The sequence below is a fragment of the Bos mutus genome, chromosome 10, assembly GCF_027580195.1.
Source record: "Bos mutus isolate GX-2022 chromosome 10, NWIPB_WYAK_1.1, whole genome shotgun sequence".
Lineage (NCBI taxonomy): Eukaryota > Metazoa > Chordata > Mammalia > Artiodactyla > Bovidae > Bos > Bos mutus.
The window spans coordinates 27,289,467-27,310,086 of NC_091626.1; the positions used below are offsets into that span (position 1 = coordinate 27,289,467).

At 51.0% G+C, this 20,620-nt stretch overlaps 1 protein-coding gene across 5 annotated transcripts in view; it reads right to left on the reverse strand.

The window, feature by feature from the left end:
* Positions 1 to 533: 533 nt before the first annotated feature.
* SUSD6 (sushi domain containing 6) overlaps positions 534 to 20,620 on the reverse strand; it is a 96,327-nt gene continuing 76,240 nt past the window's right edge. For all 5 annotated transcript variants that reach the window (XM_070377653.1, XM_070377654.1, XM_070377656.1 and 2 more), the window contains 4 exons: positions 10,179 to 10,376; positions 9,053 to 9,191; positions 6,396 to 6,814; positions 534 to 4,354 (listed from right to left, as the gene is read on the reverse strand). In XM_070377653.1, coding sequence (XP_070233754.1) covers positions 4,329 to 4,354; positions 6,396 to 6,814; positions 9,053 to 9,191; positions 10,179 to 10,376 — 782 coding nt within the window. In that variant the 3' untranslated portion in view covers positions 534 to 4,328. The remainder of the gene's footprint in view (positions 4,355 to 6,395; positions 6,815 to 9,052; positions 9,192 to 10,178; positions 10,377 to 20,620) is intronic.

Consider the following 20,620-nt stretch of genomic DNA (forward strand, 5'->3'; position numbering starts at 1 on the left):
CCTCTGTCTGCCTCCTTCAGCGGTCCCTGAGCCCTCTGCCCTCAGCCCCCTGCAGCGGCCCTAGACCCCTTTTGGTTTCTCAAACTCCAAGTGCTTTTCTGTTGCCCACGCAGACGCTGGGTCCTGCCCCTCAGTCTCACTGTTCTAGCTTCCCTCTTCTCAGTTACATGGCCTTTCATCCATAAGGTATTCCTGACTGTCCCCTCAACATAACTTCTGTCACCACGGCCATCACTGGCTGCTGCTCTGTCTTCCTTCCTGACAGGAATTCCACGCAGGCCCCCAACTCACCATGTGGCTCACTGCTGAACCGCAGCCTGAGCACAGCGGTTGGCACGCTGAGGGGACTGACGTGCTTTCACTTGTGTTTGTGGTCCCTCCTCCTTGTTCCACACACCACCTCCCTGTCCCGTCTCCTCTTATCAGGCATCTCTTCCCCTCAGAGCTGGTGTTTTCATGCCCTTCATGAGTTCCTGCCCCTGGGAGGGTTTCTGCAAAAACTTTCTGGAAGGATCACATCTCTCACAACTGCCTTCAAAAGAACTTTTTTTTTTATTATTATTATTTAGAAATGCAGTTATATACAGAGAACAATTAAAATTAAATTAAACTTTGTACAAATATTAAAATACTATCTTCACACCCACTGCAATGTACAGGATACCAAAAAATATATATATAAAATAAAATAAAGCAAACCCAAACTGATTGGGTGACATCCTGCACAGTCAATGATGCGCGTGTCATGTGAAACTGTTGCTGAGGTTCCATAGTGGCGTGATGAGCCGCCAGGCCACCCTCAACCCTCTCTTCTCCCTGCATGATGGTCCAAGTGCTTTGCCCAGGCACATCCCCCAGCTCCTAGCACAGGGCTCAACCTTGGGGTTCTTGTTCAAAATTCTACTAGATTTTCAACTGGCGGTTAAGAGGAGTTGCTTCCCAGGAAAGCTGAGCCTGCCCTTCACTCTCTGGGGAACTGGCTACTCTACCACTCGGTCTACAAACCTGCCACACAAAATCCTCTCCGAGCCCCTCACCGGACTCCAGTAACAACAGGCCTTGTGCTGAAGGCCAGGAGCCCCAGCAGGCTTCAGGGAAGCTCCTGGACTCTGTCCTCAGCAAGCACATCTGGAATGAAGCTGTCAAGCCTGTGTCCTTTCCTTTCTGGGCCCTATATTTTCAAGGAGAGGGGGGGAAATAACAAACAGGCAAGGATCTAGAAATGTCTGCAGCATTTTTCATTCTCTATGTAGCGATGCTCCCTGGGAATGGAAGTGACAGTTATATGGGAAGCAGTGGTTTGAGCTCCACAGGGGTGGGGAGGGGAAAGGTCAAGTGCTAGGGCTCCTGTGCCACCACTGACTTAGCAGGAAAAGTATACCTTTGTCTGGCCATCAGCTTCTCCATGAAGCTTCGCGGCTGGCAGGAAGAATGGGGATGAGACAGGAGTTAAGTTCTGTTTGCAAATGGAGTGTTGGGAGGATGTACGTTGAAATGCCTTATAAAACCAGAAGAACTCACAAAGTGGCCAGGACTTGGCCCATTTCACAGTTCACACCCAGTGAAATGGGAACACAGCACACAAAACTCAAAAATGGCAAAAGATAGAGCCTACCTGCTGAACTAAGGCATTGAAAATGTTAGAAAATTTAAGTGATTTTTCACCATATACTGGCCCTTGAAAGTCACTGGAATGTGACTGCAAGTTGCCAAGATATAAAACCTACATTGAGTCAGCCCGTGTACGCAAATAAAAAGAAAAAAACGCTTCTTAAAAGTCCTTTGGTGCCAACTGTTCTCCTGTACAAGTCCTCTGCTGGGTTCCCCTAGAGGTGAGCCCAGGGAAGCCACACCAGGGCAGCTTTCCCCACTGCTCCAGGCCCCTCTGGTGGCCCCCAACACCACCTTGTCTCTCAGCCAGCCCCCACCCCAAGGCCACCGTGGAGGCCCTGATCCTTCACATCTGAAACAAGGGCCAGAAGCTCTAGAAACAGCAGTTCATGGCTGATTTGGGAGACGAGAACTAATTGCGGGAAGCCATCACGGCGGGTAAGCAGGGAGGTGAGGCTGGCCCGGTACCCACATGCCAGGGGCCTCCAGGAGGCAGGCTTCATCAAAGCCAGGGACAGGGGAGCAGGGGAGGGGAGCCTCCCAACTTTTCTCTCCTCCCTCCCAGGTGGCAAGTCTGGGCTTGTGATCCCCCCAGGGTGGGCGGGCAAGGTGAAAGAAGGGTTCAGAAGGCAGGCTTTTTCATTTTTTTCAAGCGGCAGGCGGATCATCTCTGTGGCTGGATAAACCGCAAACAAAAAGTGCAATCTCATGGGGAAAACCCCCAGAGTATTTATATAAAAAAAGGGTAAGAGCCCCGTTTAAAAAAATATTCTAGACGCGAGTTCAGGTGCTGGAAGATGGGGAAACGAAAGCTGCGGGCTCAGCAGTGAGACTCTGCAGGCACTCCCAGCCATCCCCTTACCAGGCCTTGCTCCCTTCCGGAGGAAGACAAGGGTACCACGGGCGGAGCAGAACCTGTGCGGGCTGAAGTGACTGGGGTCGTGGGGACCCTGCCCTCCAGATGGGCCCCGGGCCAGCCACAGCTGGCAGGCGCATCTCTGGACACGGCCTCTTTGGAGGCCAAGGGCAGGCCTACTCCGTTCTGCACTTTCCCTTAGGCACCTCCTCCTTGCGGGCCAGGGCTGTGGGCACCAGGTGGGAAGGAGAGAGAGAGAAACGCTCGGCAGGCATTGCCCTTACCTGAGAGGAAGGAAGACTACAGGGGTGAGAGGCCAGGATAAGCGGGAATAAAGTGCGAGTGTTGAGCAAGGGGGTGGGAGGCTGAGAGAAGGCCACCGGAGCTACCCTGGTAGGTCAGGAACTGAAAACGCCCCAGGCTCGAGTATTTTCAGGCTCAGCGGGGAGCAGAGGGGCAGCGCTTCAGGAACAAAAGCAACAACAAGCACTCCCTAATGCCACATCTCATGAAGAGGCAGCAGCCCACCGAGGGAGCAGCCCCAGCGAGGGCCCTGGCCACTCCTTCCACTCCAGGGCCCTGGAGCCAGGCTGCTCCCAAACCGTCCCCACCAGCAAGCGCACGCAGCGGGTGGGGGTGTGTGCTGATGTCTCCAGGGGTGTCGTCTGTCAGCTGTGACGAGTGGAAGGCAGCAGGGGAGGGCGGGAGGAGGAGGAGAAGCAGCAGCGAGCAAGCGGCAGCATGCTTCCCGGGCACAGTTACTAAGGCACGTGACTGCGGTGACGAGGACCCTCAGGACCGGGCCGGAGCTGCCTGCAGCCGTCTGGGGGCTCGGTCGGTGCCCCGCAGGCCCCCTTCCATCACCACGAACCCAGGACGAGGCCACTGGCCCCCAACTGCCAGTGACCAGTGGGGCATCCCACGGCATCTCAGAACTCTCACGTCCCATGGGGGAGGCCGCTGGCCCTGGCCAGCAAGGAAGCCAGGGCCACATGGCGTCACACCCAGGAGGCAGCAGGCACCTTCCCCTTAGGCTCCAGGGAAAAAAAAAAAAAAAAAAACAAGGCCAGGAAGGCCAGATGCTGGAAGCAGGAAGTGAGGACTTGCATATTAGGAAGACAAATCATTAACAGCCACCTTCCTTCCCTCCCTTGGGATCTTCTGGACGCTTCTCAGAAACTCACCAGGGCCAGGAGCCGCCACCTCTGAGCTAGACAGCTGGAGTGAGGATGGCTGCGGGGTGACTTTTCACAGCCTCCGTCCTCAGTCGAGGCAGCGCACCACTGCTGTCAGCCAATGGCAGGCCCAGGGCCCCACACTCTGGCCCCACCTGAAGCCACTTTGGGATCTGCTCCTGCTAAGGGCAGTGGTGCCAGTCTCCAAAGCAAATGGGCCAGACCCAGGCCTGGCCCCCCTGGGGGAGCAGCAGCGCAGCCGTGAAGGCTTGTAGGACAGCAACCAGCCCGCGTGACAGGGAGACCGGACCGGGGGGAGGAAGGCACAAGTAAACACGGCGCGCTCGGGCCACGGGAGCCGGGGGGCTGCCACCCAGGAGCTGGCTGCAGGGGACTGGAGGGCTCCGGGGAGGGAAGGGGTCAACCCACACGTTCAGATAACGTCCCCGACACAGGTGGAAAAGCTGGGGCGCACAGGGAGCCAGCTCCTCCAGCCGTCCAGCAGGCAGATGGCGAGATTCTTCCTGGAGTTTCCAGCGAAGTGGGCCTGTGGGCCCTCAGAGGTGCGGAGATACAGACACACAGGTGGGCAGCTCAGGTCTCCGGGCAGGGCGGCTGGAGGACGTGGTGCTCAAACCCACAGGGAGAGGAGGAAGGGCAGAGAGGAGAGAAGCCCGTGGCAGCCCTCATGCTTCTTTCAACAGTGGGATATCTGCGGGCGGAGGAAGACGGAAAGCAGAGTGGTTACCCGTGTGGGTGACGGCAGCGCAGCTCACCCCACTGCGGGGGCCCCTCGCACACTCCTAGCTAGTCTAAACCCCTCACCCCTTCTCCAGGCCTTCCTGCTCATCTCTCCGTCTGTCTGTGTGAGAAAACCTGAACAGCCAGTCCAGTATTCAAACCCTTTCTGGCCCTGCCACCCTGCACCCTCCTCTGCTTGGATGCTGATGGTTTAGTTGCTTCTCTTTCTACCCTTATTCTCATCTTATGAGGCTACTGAGCCCTGGTAAGTCTCACCTCCTTCTTAAAGCCATCCTTCAGCTGTGTGATTCTGAGTAAATCAATCCCCTTCTCTGGGTCTCAAGTCATCTCACACGTCACCTGGGCTAGACTGATACCTGAAGGGCCTGGCTTCCTGCACAACTGTCTGCCCCAGATAACTTGGGCTTAACCTGCAACCAACTCAATAACCTCTGTGTCTGGTTCTGCACACCCCTCATTCTGACATACCTAATTCAACTGACATGAATTTGAGCAAACTCTGGGAGATATGGAAGACAGAGGACTCTGGCGTGCTGTAGTCCATGGGGTGGCAAAGTGTCGGACACAACAGCAACCGAACAACAATATTCTGACATGGACCCTACCATTTGGTTCCATTTTTTTCTCTAACTCTCAGGTATATGCTCCATCTTCCCAACTGACTGACAGTCCATGCATGCAGACAGCATGTTTTGTGGTTCTTTCCATCGCACCTGAAACCTAATCCAACACCAGGCACAAGATGGGCTCTGTCTGAATAATGCTTGTTCAACACGTGGAACAAAGCCAGGGACAAGGAGAAGGGAGAAGAGCTGGCACCCTGGGCTCTTTATGAAGGACAGGGGCTGAGGTCTACGTCAGTACACGCAGACACACAGCATGTACAGCTGGCTGCCCTGGGGCCACTGGCTTCCAACTTTAAATCTGGCCCAAGGATTTAATGGCCCCTTCCTAGCTCTACATCCCACCAAGATAATAGGAGGCATACTGGTGATACTCAGGAAACCCGAAACCTGATCTGCACTTAAAAATTTCCAACTTCTTGGCTTTCAGATATTCTAAACCTTAGACACTAACTGTGGCCAGGACTCGCAGGAAGGGGAGAGCTCTAAAGCACTTTTGGCAGAGGGGTCGGGGGGCAGTGGCGGGGGGGGAACGGGATTGGTAAGCATGGAAGTCCTGACTTTCTAAAGGGAAACATCTAGGTTTATTCTGCATCCTGAACCACAGTGGGATTTCATGTAAAGATGGTTTTTAAAGTGACAAGAGTCAATCCCAGTGTTTGATGCTCCAGGCTCCAGTAAAGGCAGAGGTGTCAGGAGGGAGCAATTTCATCCTCTGACGGCTTTACCACAAAGGCCCCGGAGTTACCTGGGAGGCAATATGGCACCATGGATTATGATACAGGCTTGGGAGCAGATCCATCTGGCTTCAAATCCCAATTCAGCCATTTACCAAGACTTACCCTCTTGGAGCCTCAGCTTCCCTATCTGTAAATTGGTGTTGGTTACAACACCTACTTCTCAGGATCACTGTGAGGTCTGACCTGAGGTAGTGCAAGAAAACCAAACAGCACAGGAGCTGACATGCTCCTGGTTAGAATGAAGCAGCAGAATGCTCTGGCAGAGATACAGGCTCCAGTTTTTCTAAGACCCCACGCCTCCTTGTCATTCCTGTCCTTTCAGGAACATAAGAATTATAACAAGAGGACAGGCCCCACTTCCACCTCCAACTGGCTGTCTACCCTTTGATTTAGTATTTCCCTGAGGCCATGAATAGTTTCAGAGACTCCAAACCTATTAAGACTCACAGACAATAGCAAAAAGTCTCCCAATACAGAGCCCAAAGGCCCACCTAGGGTAAAATCCTATTTTGTACGATAATCCCCTAGGTACTATCCTTCTTTGCCCCAGGCACACCAATGATTAGAAAGGCTCACTGCCCTTCCTCACTCCCAGCAAGGGCCCTGGGCACCGGCACAGACCACCTACCATCTGTGTAGTCCTCTGACGCGAGGCTCTGTATGTCACTGTTCTCTGAATCCGGGGCTTCTTTGTGTGCCGCTCGGCTGTTCCCTGAACCGGCCACCCAGGAAGAGGTGGTTGCCTGGTGCACCATCACAGTCTCTGAGCCCCGAGAGCCCCAGGCTTCACACAGTCCAGACTGGCCCGGGGCCTCTTCCTCGCTGCCTGCAGAAGAACAGGCCCCCTGGTCCTGCGGGTGCGGCTCCCTCATCCCGCTCCTCCCGCTGGGCCCAGACCCTTCTGACAGCACAATCTGCACTCTGGGGTCTGCTGGCGGCACACAGTGACCGGAACTGCCGTATACAGCCTCCTCATACGACGGGAGCGCAACCTGGACTCCGTCCACCATGATGGAGACCTGGTCCCCGGACACTCCCTGGTCACGCCTGCGTCCGGAGAAGGAAAAGGACAAAGGAAGAATCAGAACATGCACACAAGTAGGCATCACAGTACCAACAATACCAACCGTTTCTGAGGGCTTACTATGTACCAGGCACGGCACTAGGGCTTTATACACTCACCCCACTGCATCCTCACCTGAGTCCCTCACCAAGAACGTGGATGAGGCTCCGAGGAGCTAAGCAACCTGCCCAGGCACACAGCTGGTAAGGGAGGAAACTAGGATGTGCACCCATTCCACCTGCTTCCAGAGACTATGTTACTAGCCTCTGGGTATACAGGCACCTGGCCCTCTGGTCCTGTGCAAAAACCAGGAAGCTCGAGACTCAGAAATAAAGCCACGGGCTCAGCACAGCTAAGCCAGGAAAGTGGAAGAGCGGTGGCTGCGTGTACTTGTGAACACACCTGCCTGTACACTTCCAGCGGGCACGCGGTGTGGCATGTACACTCGTTGTTTAGTTGCTAAGTCGTCCCTGACCCTTTTGCGACCCTGTGGACTGGAGCCCACCAGTCTCCTCTGTCCATGGGATTTCCCAGGCAAGAACACTGGACTGGGTTGCCATTTCCCCTCCAGGATCTCCTCAACCTAGGAATTAAATCTGCGTCTCCTGCATTGGCAGGTGGATTCTTCACTGCTGAGCCACCAGGGAAGCAAATTACATCTCCATAAAGGTCCTTTTAAAAAGAGGAGAAGGAAAAGAAACACCGTGATCTTGAAATGGGACACTGGACTCGAAAACTGAAGGAAGAATTCTGTTCTTTTGACTCAAGTCACTTTACTTGCCTTTTATTTTTTTAATTTTGTAAACTTAAAAAAACCCTGTGGATTTTTTTAATATAACCACTGACATAGCAGAAATAAAACACAGAAAAATGTATACCTGATTTATTCCAAAGGTAATACTAGTGTATGGGCTTCCCTACTGGCTCAGCAGTAAAGAATCTGTTTGCAGTGTAGAAGATGCAGAGAAGCAGATTCGATCCCTAGGTCAGGAAGATCCCCTGGAGAGGGAAATGGTAAATCACTCCAATAATCTTGCCTGGAAAATCCCACGGACAGAGGAGCCTGGTGGTCCAGGAGGTCGCAAAGAGTCAGTCATGACTGAGCGACTAAACAATAATGCCAGTGTATAACCATGACCATTCCTATCACCTCACCACCAAAAGTAACCACTATCCTAACTTACATTAAAATCATTCCTTTGACTTTTATTTTAGTAACTTTAATGCCTAAGCATGAATTCTTCAACATTGTTTAGTTTTGAGGTTTTGTGACCTTTTATGAATGAGATAGAGATAATAAATGTGTGTGTCTGTGTGAGAATAGGCGTGTGTGGTTTTGTATTTTACTCGACATTATGTTTGGGAGATTCAGCCGTGCAAATACCTTTTTTCTGGATCACTTTTATACACAGGCTCCCACCCCAAACCAAATAAATCTGGGGATGGAGGCCCAGGTGCTGGCGCCTGTGTTTAGTTCCCCACTGGAGCCTCTGTGCATCCAGGAGTGGGGACCAGGGAGACAGGGCAGCGGCCTGCAAACACGAGCCTGCCCCAGAACCGCTTGGACTGCTGACGAAAGGCAGAGCCTCTCATTCTGTCAGTCTGGGTGGGGCCTGCAAATCTGCATTCCTAACAGGTTCCCAGGTGATGCTGCTGCTGCCGGGACCACATGTGAGAACCACTGACATAGCAGAAATAAAACGGCACTGGAGTGGGAGACTGGGGTTTAAGTCTCAGCTCTGTAGTCACCTAGAGCAGTGGCACCCAACCTTTTTGGCACCAGAAACTGATGTTGTGGAAGATAATTTTCCACAGACAGAGGTGTGTCAGGGGGTGGTTTGGGGAAGATTCAAGTGCATCACTTTTACTGTGCACCTTATCTCTAATCTAACACTGCCACTGACCTAACAGGAGCTACTGGTCTGTGGCCCAGAGGTGGGGACTGGGGGGGGGCTCCCCTGACCTAGAGGGATGACCCTCTCTGACTTTTACCTCTCTGAGCCTCAGTTTCCTAATCTGCAATGATCCTGTGAGGATTACGATGATGGATGTGAAGCAAAAGCACACTGCCTGGTACACCTGGAAGTTTAACACACGCAGGGCCCTCCCCTTTCCCTGGGCACACATGGACCAGCAGAGGCCAGCAAGCCCACCAGCACCCCTCTGCCAGTCCAGGGCCAGCCCCCAACAGTGACGCCTGCTGCCACCGCCACTGGGCTCACCGGCTGTGATGGAAAGACTTCAGCTTTGGCTGCAGCAGCACAAACAGCACCACGAGGAGGAGAATGAGCGCCACGGAGCTGGCAGTGGAAGCCACGATGGACAGCGTGGGGACCCCGAGCGAAGTGTGGATATCTTTGTCTATGGAAACAAGCCATCATCACCAGTGTTTTGTACCCAGACACATGGAACGCAAGCCTCATGGCTGACCTTCAAAGGCCCCCTGCATGGTGCCCCAGTGAGACGTGCTAGGTATGGCCAGGGTTGCTTTTGGAGCAACAGTGCAGAGCCAAATGGCTTTTATGTCAAGGAAAACGGACATTTCCCTATTCTGTTCCTGAAACTAAAATTCCCTTCACCTTGGACTGCTGAGGACCATCTAACACCTAAATTCACTTAACCCTAGAGATCTTACCTTTATAAACCCAAGCTGATCCTGTCCTCAACAGCAGGTTCAAAGACATGAAAAATTCAAATGCACACATCTTTCCACCATCTAAAGTTCTGCCCATGTGGCAGCAAACTTTATAAAAACAGGGCTGTAATAACCCTCTGTTCTAAGGTCCTGCATCTTTAGCTGTGTATCTAAGGCCGGTCCCCACCCTTCTCCAGAGTGTCACAGTCCTGAAACTAGAGTGAAAAGCCCAGAGATGGCTGCATGTCACACACTTTCCTCAGGAGGCTGGACCTCATGTCATGTACGACAGGAGGAGGCTGAGGGTGAGCGTGCTCCTGTCCAGCTGGACTGCAGCTCCATAACAAAACAGCGCCCTTCCATTCAGGGAAAAAAAATATACCACAGACACTACAGAAGGTGCCCGCATTGTGCCCCTGTGTTAGCAGAACACAGCCAGAGGTCACCAGCCCTGGGCTAGAGCATCAAGGGACTTTGCATCGCACAGCAGACGCCTCAGTGGCTCAGCTGAAACGCCACGGGACACGCATCAGCAATCCAAATGTCTAACCGAGACGTGAACCCCAGAGGAGGGGAGGCTGCAGGGTGCCAGAGGGACCACACTGCCCCCCACAGCACAGGGCCCTCTGGAGCGAGTGCGTGCCACTGCCTGGGAGCCCGAAGGGAAGCAGGAGCCCAGCAGCAAGTACCCCACTCTTGCTTGCCAAACTGACCCTCGTTGAGACGGCAGCTGATCTCCATGGCTGGTTTCCACTCGCCATTCTTACACGTCAGGTATTTGTAGTCACCCTTCAACATGTAGCCTTCGGCACACAGGTACTCAATGACGCTGCCGGAGTTCAGGGGGTCTCTGCAGGGCCGGGGGTGGCAGATGTAGCCACCATTCTCTGGCTCCGGTGGCAGGGAACACACTGCAGAGATGGAGAGAGAGGAGGTACCTTGATGAGGTTTTCCAGCAGGAGTGCCGTTGGCAACACGGAGAGGGGCAGTGCTGAAGGCCTCGGTAGGAAACACCTCAGGAGCAGAGCGCCAGACCCTTGGAAAGGCTGCTGCCGGAACACTGGAAGATCAGGTTGCCAAAGACAGAAGGAGGCGCCCTGGCAACAGGGGAAGCCGGGCTGCCAACACCACGCCCCCACCCTCCCCTCCCCCTCCCTACTGCCTGCAGAGAACCGCATCCTTCACTCAACAGTAGTCTGACCAAGCTAGATTCACAGAGACCTAGTGTGTAATACAGTTTTAATAAAACCTACTGGAACACAATGAAACCAAGTGACAGGTGGTAAAACACCAGTAACCTGCACGGGGGAAATGTTAGCTTTGTTTCCAGATCAGGATCAGAAAGGACTCCTCTGTGTGATAAAATGTGCCTTCTTGGCTTCTGATGCGTTTCCTGGGAGGCTTCCCAAGCCCCCGGCACCATGCATTCCCTGAACTGCGTGGTCACTGGCATCACTCAACTCCATCCTACAGTGAAGCCTGTATTTTTCATTGAGGTAGGTCTGCTCAGTTTTAAAATCTCTGTGGAGTAGTCATCATGCCTCCCCTTTGACGATGAGGACACTGGTCCACAAAAGTTAAATGACTTTGAGCCAAGTGTAAGGCAGAGAGAGTCAAGGGCAGACCGGGGAACAGAGCTGGGTCTCCTGATTCAAAACCTGCTCTTCCCACCAGCAGACACTGCTTCCACTCCAGGAGTGAGCGGGCCTTTAAGAACTGTGTATGTCAAGGTTACCTCCCTCTGAACAAGGAAAATGGCAAACTGTACCTAAGTGCTGGGAGAACTGGGATGGAGACAAGCTGCGGTAACAAGCTCCCTGGAGCGGCCCAGGGAGAAGGCGGCCTCCAATTCCAAGGCCTGGGGAGGACGTGAAGCATCTGGATGGACACTGCAGAACCCAAGTCCCCAGGCAATAGATCAAGGGGTGTGCCTCGCAAAAACAGGAAGGGGACAACAGGTTCCCTCAGGGATCACTGTTTGGAAGAAGATATGCTGGCAGATGGCCAGGCACCCACAAACTTCAGCTTACCCCAAGCCTTACTAATGCAGGAAAGATGAAAGTCTCCAAAGGACTTTAGATTTTGCTGACAGATACCCTGTCCCCATCAAGATATCACCAGGACATCAATATGAAAATAAGACCCGCTGGGTTTCTGTTTTTCACTTCCTCTAATAGACCGAGTTTCTGACTGTCTGAGATAAGGTACTCTCCCTTCATGGGAATGCCCACCACTCTCACCAAATAAATACCACTTCCCTTCAGCCTGCAAACTGCTCTTATGTAAGATGACTGCCAACCAGGAGAGGCGGGGATATGAAGTAAAAAAAGAGATGATGGTTCCCTGCCCTCAGGCTACTTATCATTGAGATTCAGAGAAAAGACTCCATTACTTAACCTATTAAAATAATGAGGTAGGTCCACAGGTATCAGAGAAGTCTGAACGTCCTCTCTGAAACTAGTATATGAGCCCAAATAAGCCCACTCAGCGCCCTCTAAGGACACACCATCATCTCTAGACTCTTCCCATGCCACCCAGCTCGCCCAAAGGCTGGAACAGGAGGCAGACACAGGCATCACACCTCTCCTGGTGCCTCTCTAAACTCTGGCCAAGGTGCTCAAAGAGCTGGCCAGCTGGATTGCCAAAGGAAGCTCAGCAAACCACTTTACCTTGTACACTCTCCCTCTTTTGTTCAGGGCAACAAGCCTGCCAGAGATCGCCTGGCTCTCTCCAGATTGTGTCTAATTGGTTCATTTCCTCAGTGTAATTAATGGTGAGCATCTGACAGCAGCTCCCAAAAGCAGGCAGGACTCACACAGGTCCAGTGTGCGGGGGAGGACAGTCCCAGGGGAAGGACTGCTGATTCTCAAGTCATTCCGGCTCTGCTGGGCACTTCTGCCCAAAAAGCCCACATCGTCACGGAACCCCTGAGAGGACCCTGGACATCACCTGGCACTCACTGCATCAGTACCAAAAGTGAGGTCTACAAAGACGCTACGTACAATTCATTCCGGTTCACTAATATTTACTGATGACTGGGCAGGGATCACTGTGCTCTGCTCTGAAAAAGGATAAAAAGATATACACTGCAGGCGCATGTGTGCTCAGCTGCTCAGTCCTATCTGTCTTCTGTGACCCCACGGACTGTAGCCCACCTGGCTCCTCTGTCCATGGGATTCTCCAGGTGAGAATACTGGAATGGGTTGCCATGCCCTCCTCCAGAGGATCTTCCCAACCCAGGGATCAAGCCTGCATCTCCAGCACTGCAGGCAGATTCTTTACCACTGAGCCATCAGGGAAGCCCAAGCACTCCGGGTACTTGTAGCCAAACAGGGGTATGACAAATAAGTCCACATGTGTATTTTAAAAGCTTCTTTCTTCATGGCTTCTGAGTTTTATGTCGTGACACATTTTGGAGAGTATGTTTAGGAAACTCTTCTAAACATACTCTCCAATATTTTCTTCTCAAGTTTTACAGATTGGTTCTTTGTTATGTAAATAACACCTTCGGAGGGGTAAAAAAAAAATTATAGGAAATATATACCTAGAAAAAAATTCAAAAAGTAGGAGGGTGAACACAGAAAAGTAAGCCCTCTTTCCCAGTCACTCAGTGCTTCTTCCCAGAGATACTCCACACAGATTTTACCCTATACATGTCAAAGAATGAGATTAGTGCTGCAAGAGGGGGAGTTCAGAGCAGGAGAGATCAACCTTGTGTGGGGAAGGGCCAGGAATGGCTACTGAAGGAAGCGGCATTTTCAATGGGGCTTGATTTCAGCGGGAAAGGAGGTGGCGGTTTGAATCGAATGCTCCAAAGCAGCAAAGTGTAGATTAAGCCCAGAGAACATCAGGTAGCCTAGGTTAGCTTGACTGCATGAGAAAATTTGTCCAAATAAATAAATAAATAAAATAATGGTAACAGTAATAGTAGAAGTAATAATATTGTGAAGAAACCATTTTGCAGAGGGGCCCTGGCTGCAATAGGAGGTGTTCATACCATATTCAATGGGTGAAATCACAAGAAGAGCTGACTTTGATGTAAGTCAAAGAGAGGAGGAAAAAACCTTTGGAGAAGGTCAGCAGTAGAGCCACCCTCGCATGGGGAAATAAACTGGATTAAAACATTCTATGAGGACCATACAAAAGAGACAAACTAGGGTAGAACAGCCTCAGCATCACGAAGGGACCGCCCCAAGTCCAAGGAAGAAATAAGGAGGTCTCAGAAGGAAAAATCAGAAAAAGGCAGGATTGTTTTAAGATGCCAAGAACATAAGGAAAAAAATACAGCCCTCTTGCCCAATCAGAAAGCAGAGTGGGAGCGCCTTGGCAGGGAGCAGGCGTTGGGAGAGGGTCTCAGGGACGCCTGGGCGTCAAAGGACTGGGAAGAACATGAGGAGGATCAAATAAATCACTCGGTGGCTTCCGGGAGCCACTGTTCTGGGCAAGAGGCTGACTTAATCTGTGCATCAAGCTTGCTCTCTCTGACAACCCCAGGTCCGCAGAGGGAGTTTCAAGATCTGTTCTTAGCCCCAAGAAGACAATGAACTCATCTGATTTGGCAAAGCTGCATAATTTTAAAAAGAAGAGGGAGAAAGCCAGAAGATAGAAATTTTACAGAAAAAAAAAAAATCAATTAGCTCTCTTTAGCTTCCTTCTCTGCTTCCCATTATCTCTTACAGCCACTTTTTTTGGCCTCCCATGAGCACAGGAATCAGCAAGGTAATTCTTCAGGGTGCCTGTGGAGTGCCCAGGGCACAGCTGTCATGAAGCAGGAGACACAGACCAGATGGGGAGGCAGCAGACGGAGAGGAGGCAGAATGATCTGGCTGGTACTCCCATCCCTGAGCCTAAACCAAGAGCAGAAACCAATAAGAGCCCCCAATCAGCCCTCAGATAATGTGATTTTCTTCTGCTGTTCTGGGGACCAGACTTTTAAGAGGAAGCGAGGAATCAGAGACAAAACAAATTCTAAGATTCCATAACAAATGAATCAAAAGAAGCTCCAGGAATGGCCTTGGAGTCAAAGTGTCAAGTTTAACACACTGCTCAGTTCAGTTGCTCAGTTGTGTCCAACTCTTTGCGACCCCATGAATCGCAGCACGCCAGGCCTCCCTGTCCATCACCAGCTCCCAGAGTTCACTCAGACTCACGTCCATCGAGTCAGTCATGCCATCCAGCCATCTCATCCTCTGTTGTTCCCTTCTCCTCCTGCCCCCAATCCCTCCCAGCATCAGAGTCTTTTCCAATGAGTCAACTCTTCGCATCAGGTGGCCAAAGTACTGGAGTTTTAGCTTTAGCATCATTCCTTCCAAAGAAATCCCAGGGCTGATCTCCTTCAGAATAGACTGGTTGGATCTCCTTGCAGTCCAAGGGACTCTCGAGAGTCTTCTCCAACACCACAGTTCAAAAGCATCAATTCTTCGGCGCTCAGCCTTCTTCACAGTCCAACTCTCACATCCATACATCACCACAGGAAAAACCATAGCCTTGACTAGACGGACCTTTGTTGGCAAAGTAATGTCTCTGCTTTTGAATATGCTATCTAGGTTGGTCATAACTTTCCTTCCAAGAGCCCCTTTTAAAATGAGGTGTGGAGGGTAGGGATGGTGAAGATCAGCTTGAGGAAGGGAAGCAGAATGCAAATACCTAGTTCAGTTAAAAAGACTCAACAGAAGAGACTTCCATCTGATGTCAGTCATCAAGAAAACCCTAAACTCCCACAAATATGTATAAAATAGATAATGAGAACCCACTGCATAGCACAGGGAACTCTACTCAATGCTCTGTAGTGACCTAAATGGGGAGGAAATTCAAAAAAGAGGGGATATATGTATACATATAGTTGATTCGCGTCACTGTACAGCAGAAACACAACATTGTAAAGTAACTATACCCCAACAAAGTACAAAACAACACCCCCCACCAACTCCCTCACATCGTGCGTACGTGCCAAGTTGCTTCAGTCGCGTCTGATTCTTTTGTGACTTTAAGTGCCTGGGCTTAAGAAACTGTGTTTAGTATCCACTTGCAGGTTTGAAATAATGTCGTTTTACACTAAAACCAGTGTAGTGGCATTTATAACACAATGGGCACAGAGAAATAGGTGCTTAGTGAAGGTGCTGAAAGAAAGGATGGCCAGAGAAAACTTTTCTAGGAATTCAGAGGAGAACAAAGTGGTTCCCCCAAACCCAGCACATCAACACAGCAGCTGTGGTCACCAAGGAACGCAGCAGAGGCGGTATCACACGTGTCCCTGTGTGACTGTAACTCCATCACACAATCAGAGCACCCCTCCTCCTAAGATGCTCTAGCAGGGCCACAGAGCTAAGCGTGACAGGACCAAACCCTCAGAAAGATTACAGTCGACAGGACACAGACATGCAGGGCTAACTCTCATGTAAATGAAAGAAGCAAATTGCTCAAAGCTGAGCTCTTCTATTGGCCCTGGGTGTCCTTCTGAGCAGGGACATCTTTTCTGTTCATCTGAGAACTGCTGGCAACCAGAGGAAGGTGAGGGCCCAGGCAAAGAGAAGCAGGTGCAAAAAAATAGAAAGGGGAGGAAGGAATGGATGGGAAGCAAACACCGAGCACAATACTGTCCCCCAGAAATACAATGCGGCCACAGAGGTGATTTTACATTTTCCTTAGTCACATTAATCTTAATGATATATTTTATTTAACCAAAATATGCAAAATACACGTTTGCTATCTCAATACATAATATAAAAATTTATTAATGAGATATTTGATAATACTCTTTTCTACAATTATGGCACATTTCAGGTCAAACAAATCTCATTTCAAGTTCTCAACAGTCACTCGAGGCTAGTGGCCATTGTACTGATGGCACAAATGATGGGGGTCTGAGAACAGAAGGAAGGGTTCAGACCACACCACTAGGTGTGAGACCGGAGGGTAAACAGCAGATGAAGATGCCGTGGAGCACTCAGGGTCCCTCAGGTTGTTCTTTAAAGCACTGTTGACATGCTTGCTTTCAAAACCCTTTCTCAATACACGAAGGTTTAATTTCTATTTCTAGCCCTCAAGGCTCTGTTAGGAATAGAGAGAGCCAGAGAGAAAGCAAGGCAAAACGGGGAGTAGGGGTTGGGAAAGGTATTCAAATGTGCAAATTTCTTTTTGGACGTAAGACTAGGAAAATAATAATTACTGTGAAAAGCATTATTACCTGTGCCAGGCACTCTTCTGAGCTCTCTCTTTACACAAAGCAGGTACTATATTTTTTTCCATTTTACAGATTAAAAACAATGAGGCTTAATTTTTTTTTTCCATTTTACCGATTAAAAACAATGAGCCTTAGCTGAGTTGAGTAATTTCCTCCGAGCCGCTCATCTCTAAATGACTCAACAGGCGCTTGGCTCCTGAGCTGCAGGCTTGACTGAGAAGTCCAGGCAGACCTGCAGAGGAGGCGAGGGTACCAGTCCATCCCCCAATGGACTAGGCCTGGACCTCTGGAACATCTCGCTGCTCTGGGAAAGGTGTGAGCTCGCTAGTTCAACGGGGAGGTGATTCTCCTCAAGAAAGCCTCTCAAGGAAGCTGGAACTGGGTATTACAGACAAATGCAAGGGGCTGGGGTCGGGGTGGGCGTAGTGGTTGGGTTACCACATCTCACTGTGGTATAAAGGTTTCTTCTAAGGCCTCCCTTAGAAATCTCAGTAATAACAGCTCCTATTCACTGCTGCTGCTGCTAAGTCATGTCAGTCGTGTCCGACTCTGTGCAACCACATGGACAACAGCTCACCAGGCTCTTGTCCCTGGGATTCTCCAGGCAAGAACACTGGAGTGCCATTTCCTTCTCCAATGCATGAAAGTGAAAAGTGAAGTCGCTCAGTTGTGTCCGACTCTTCACGATGCCATGGACTGTAGCCTACCAGGCTCCTCCTATTCACTGACCACCTACTATATGCCAAGTATCAGTCTAAGCACTTTACATGTCTTAACACATTCAAATTTCACAAAAACCCTATAAGAAACGTATTGTTATAACATTATACAGATGAGCAAATGGATAGAGTGAGAGAGCTTAAAAAACTTGGTCACGGTCACCCGGCGAGTAAAGATCTGAACCCAGGAAGGCTGGCTTCCGCTCCATGGCACTGGGCAGTAACAAGGGTTCTGTGTCCAGCTTCTCCTCTCACAGCCCACCTGAGAAAGTGAGCCACAAGGAGGGGAGCCCAGTGACAAAGGCGATCTGTGTGCTGCCTGTGGACACTGGTCTCTCCTGGTCTCAATTTCCATACATGCAGGCGCTGAACCAGAAGGCCTCTGAGGTCTTGTCTGCCATTTGCAAACCTGCGTCAAGTTGGGTGGATGGCCAGCCTCATCGCCCCCTGAGATTCCTCTCCTGTTAGTCCTCCAGCCACTCCAGTTCTGAACTGAGCACCGTGTGGGAGGCTCGAGGAGAAGCGTCCTATCTGTGCAGAAGCGCCCGCAGCCATGTCAGGGCAGAGTCCCACCTTGGGCGCACGGCGGGGGTGGAGAACCAGGCCAGAGGAGGTTGGCTCCTCCAGAGAGAACCAGGGGCTGCTTCTGTCCATCTCTTTCCCCCGCGCTCTGCCTTCCTGATCCCCTAGTCAAACTAGTCACCAGTCTAAAACAGGCAGCATGCAACGAAAGGGAAGAGATGATTTCTCATGCCATTTGCAACCTTCCTCTCCTCTGAGACAAACCTTCCCAGCGGTCAGACAGGAAGCCCATTGTCCAGCCAGGATCCCTTTTCTCATGAGAACTTCCCAAACGCGGGGGAGGGCCAGCTGCGGGCGCTCCAGCCTTTCCCAGGGTGTGGTTCCAGAGCAAGTGGGGGTGAGCAGCAGCAGAAGCCACCATGGCTCAGGCTGCCCTCTCGCAGAGGCCCGGCCCAAGCCCCGCTCCAGGGGACTGAGGCTCACAAGCAGGTCCAGCTTCAGAGGCTGTCCCTCCTGCTTCAGGCCTGCATCTTTCACTCCCCTCACCTCACAGGAGAGGGGACATGCCAGCCGGCAGGTCAGAGCCTACAAGAAGGAAGAACATTTTCTTTATGGCACCTTGCCCCAAACATGAAAACTCCTGTCATCTGAGAGTGGCCACCAAAGTTGTTCTGAAGGAAGCAGTGCTGCTCCTTGGCCTGGAAACCCTGACCTGAAAGTACACAGGGTCAGCTGGAGCCCCACCCAACTGTCAAGACTCGGCTCCCAGGTCGCCTGCCCAGGACACCGTCCCAAAGAGAACTAAGCGGCACGGGCAGAGCCTACCCCCGGCCTACAGTGAGAGCAGCCGGGTGAGCTAGGACAGTTCCCCACTGCGTGGGCTTGGGCGGGTCTTCCCATTCCCCAGTTCCCTCACCTGTAAGAGGGGGACAGTAAAGGTGTGTACCTCGTGGGCGCTGTGCAGATTCATCACAATCATGCCTCTCACACACCAAGCAGTCAATAAACAGCAGCTCTATCACCCTCCTCTTTTCTCCACACATCTTCCTGCCTCCCCATAAAGCACTGGCTGTACTGTTGTCTCTGCAATTATTTTCTCACAGGTCGGTCCACCCCACCTCTCCACTAACCCACCCACATACCCAAGCTGTAGGGTAAGCATTTGTTCTGCTTCTTTTATTCCCAGATCTCGGTACAGAAACTGGCAGAAACTGACTTCACCTACAAAATTTTGCCCACATTTCAAGGCACTGTCTTTTTAAATGCAAAGGGTCACATGGTTTCTGATTTGAGATGAATCAGGAGCGGATAACAGCTGAAACAGGAGGGAAGTTGGCAGGCAGGGCACAATGTTTAGAATGACATAGTCATAGGACACAACAAAAAACTGGTTAGAACTAACAAGGCCCAAGATGGTGGAAGACGAAACTTCCAGGAGACTCTGAGCCTCTTTATACACTCACTGTAACGCATCAGCTAATTGACACACCGGCCAAGGCCATGACAGGTCTGAGGCCAACCATAGAAAGCTGAAAAGTGGGTGGTGGCCCAGTTCCTGGAAATCCCCGCCCTCTTCCCCAAAACAGTTGGAATAACCCTCCCACTTATTAATCTATGAAATCAGCCAATCCATACAAAGTATAACCACACCACATTTTGGAGTCTTGCTTTCTGAGATGGCCCACACTCTTGTCTGTGGACTGTGTCTCTCTGTAAATAAATCTACTTCTTACCTATCACTCTGTCTCTCATTGAATTCTTTCTGTAATCAGACGTCAAGAACCTGTGCTTCATTAAGCCCTGAGACCAGGTGTGTGATCTCAGTTAAAAGACCTTGGGCTCCATCCTAATCTGAGCTGCGTGGTTTCTAGCAGGGAGACGCCCTCGGCATGGGACATCTCATGTTCTCTAAACTGCCATCTCCCCGTGAAAATACACTCCCAGCCACCAGAATCGGGCCATGCAGAGTCACAGCGTGGTCTGATGGTGAATCAGGGTTTGACCTGGGGGCCTGCCCTCTCCTGGGCCTTACTTCCTAGCAGCCAATACTCACCTTCGTGAAGTGCTTAAGGGGATGGATGAAACTATGTACCTGAAAGTGTCTTGCATCAAGCCTGGCACACAGTAGGCACTTTCTTTAAATTCTTTACATTTATTATTCACACTATAAATGTGATTTGTAAATGTAAACTGATTTGTATAAATGTAAACTAATTTCTTACCTGTGGTTTTTGGAATAGGGTAGGGCAAAGACTCCAGCAAAGAAAAGGGATTGCTTCAGAAATTTCTTGATGTCTGGAGAGGGACAGGCAGTGAGAGGAGTAGGATGAGCACTCTGGCTTGCCTGCTGTCCCCTCCTCCAGCTCAGTAATATGCCAGCCCCCTGCCCCACTGTGTTCTCAGCAGAGCCTGAGCTGTTCTTGGCTGACAGAGAAATGAAGATGCTCAGTCATGTGCGACTCTCTTTGTGATCCCATGGACTGTAGCCTACCAGGCTCCTCTGTCCGTGGAATTTTCCGGGCAAGAGTACTGGAGTGGGTTGCCATTGCCTTCTCTGGGGCATCTTCCCGACCTGGGAATTGAACCCAGGTCTCCAGCACTGCAGGCAGACACTTTACCCTCTGAGCCACCAGGGAAGATTAATGGCCTCCATATGGCCTGTTACCCTTTCACCCCTTTTCTCACAGCTCAGGGACTTGAGAGACACGCGGCCACCTGGGGCTACACCCTC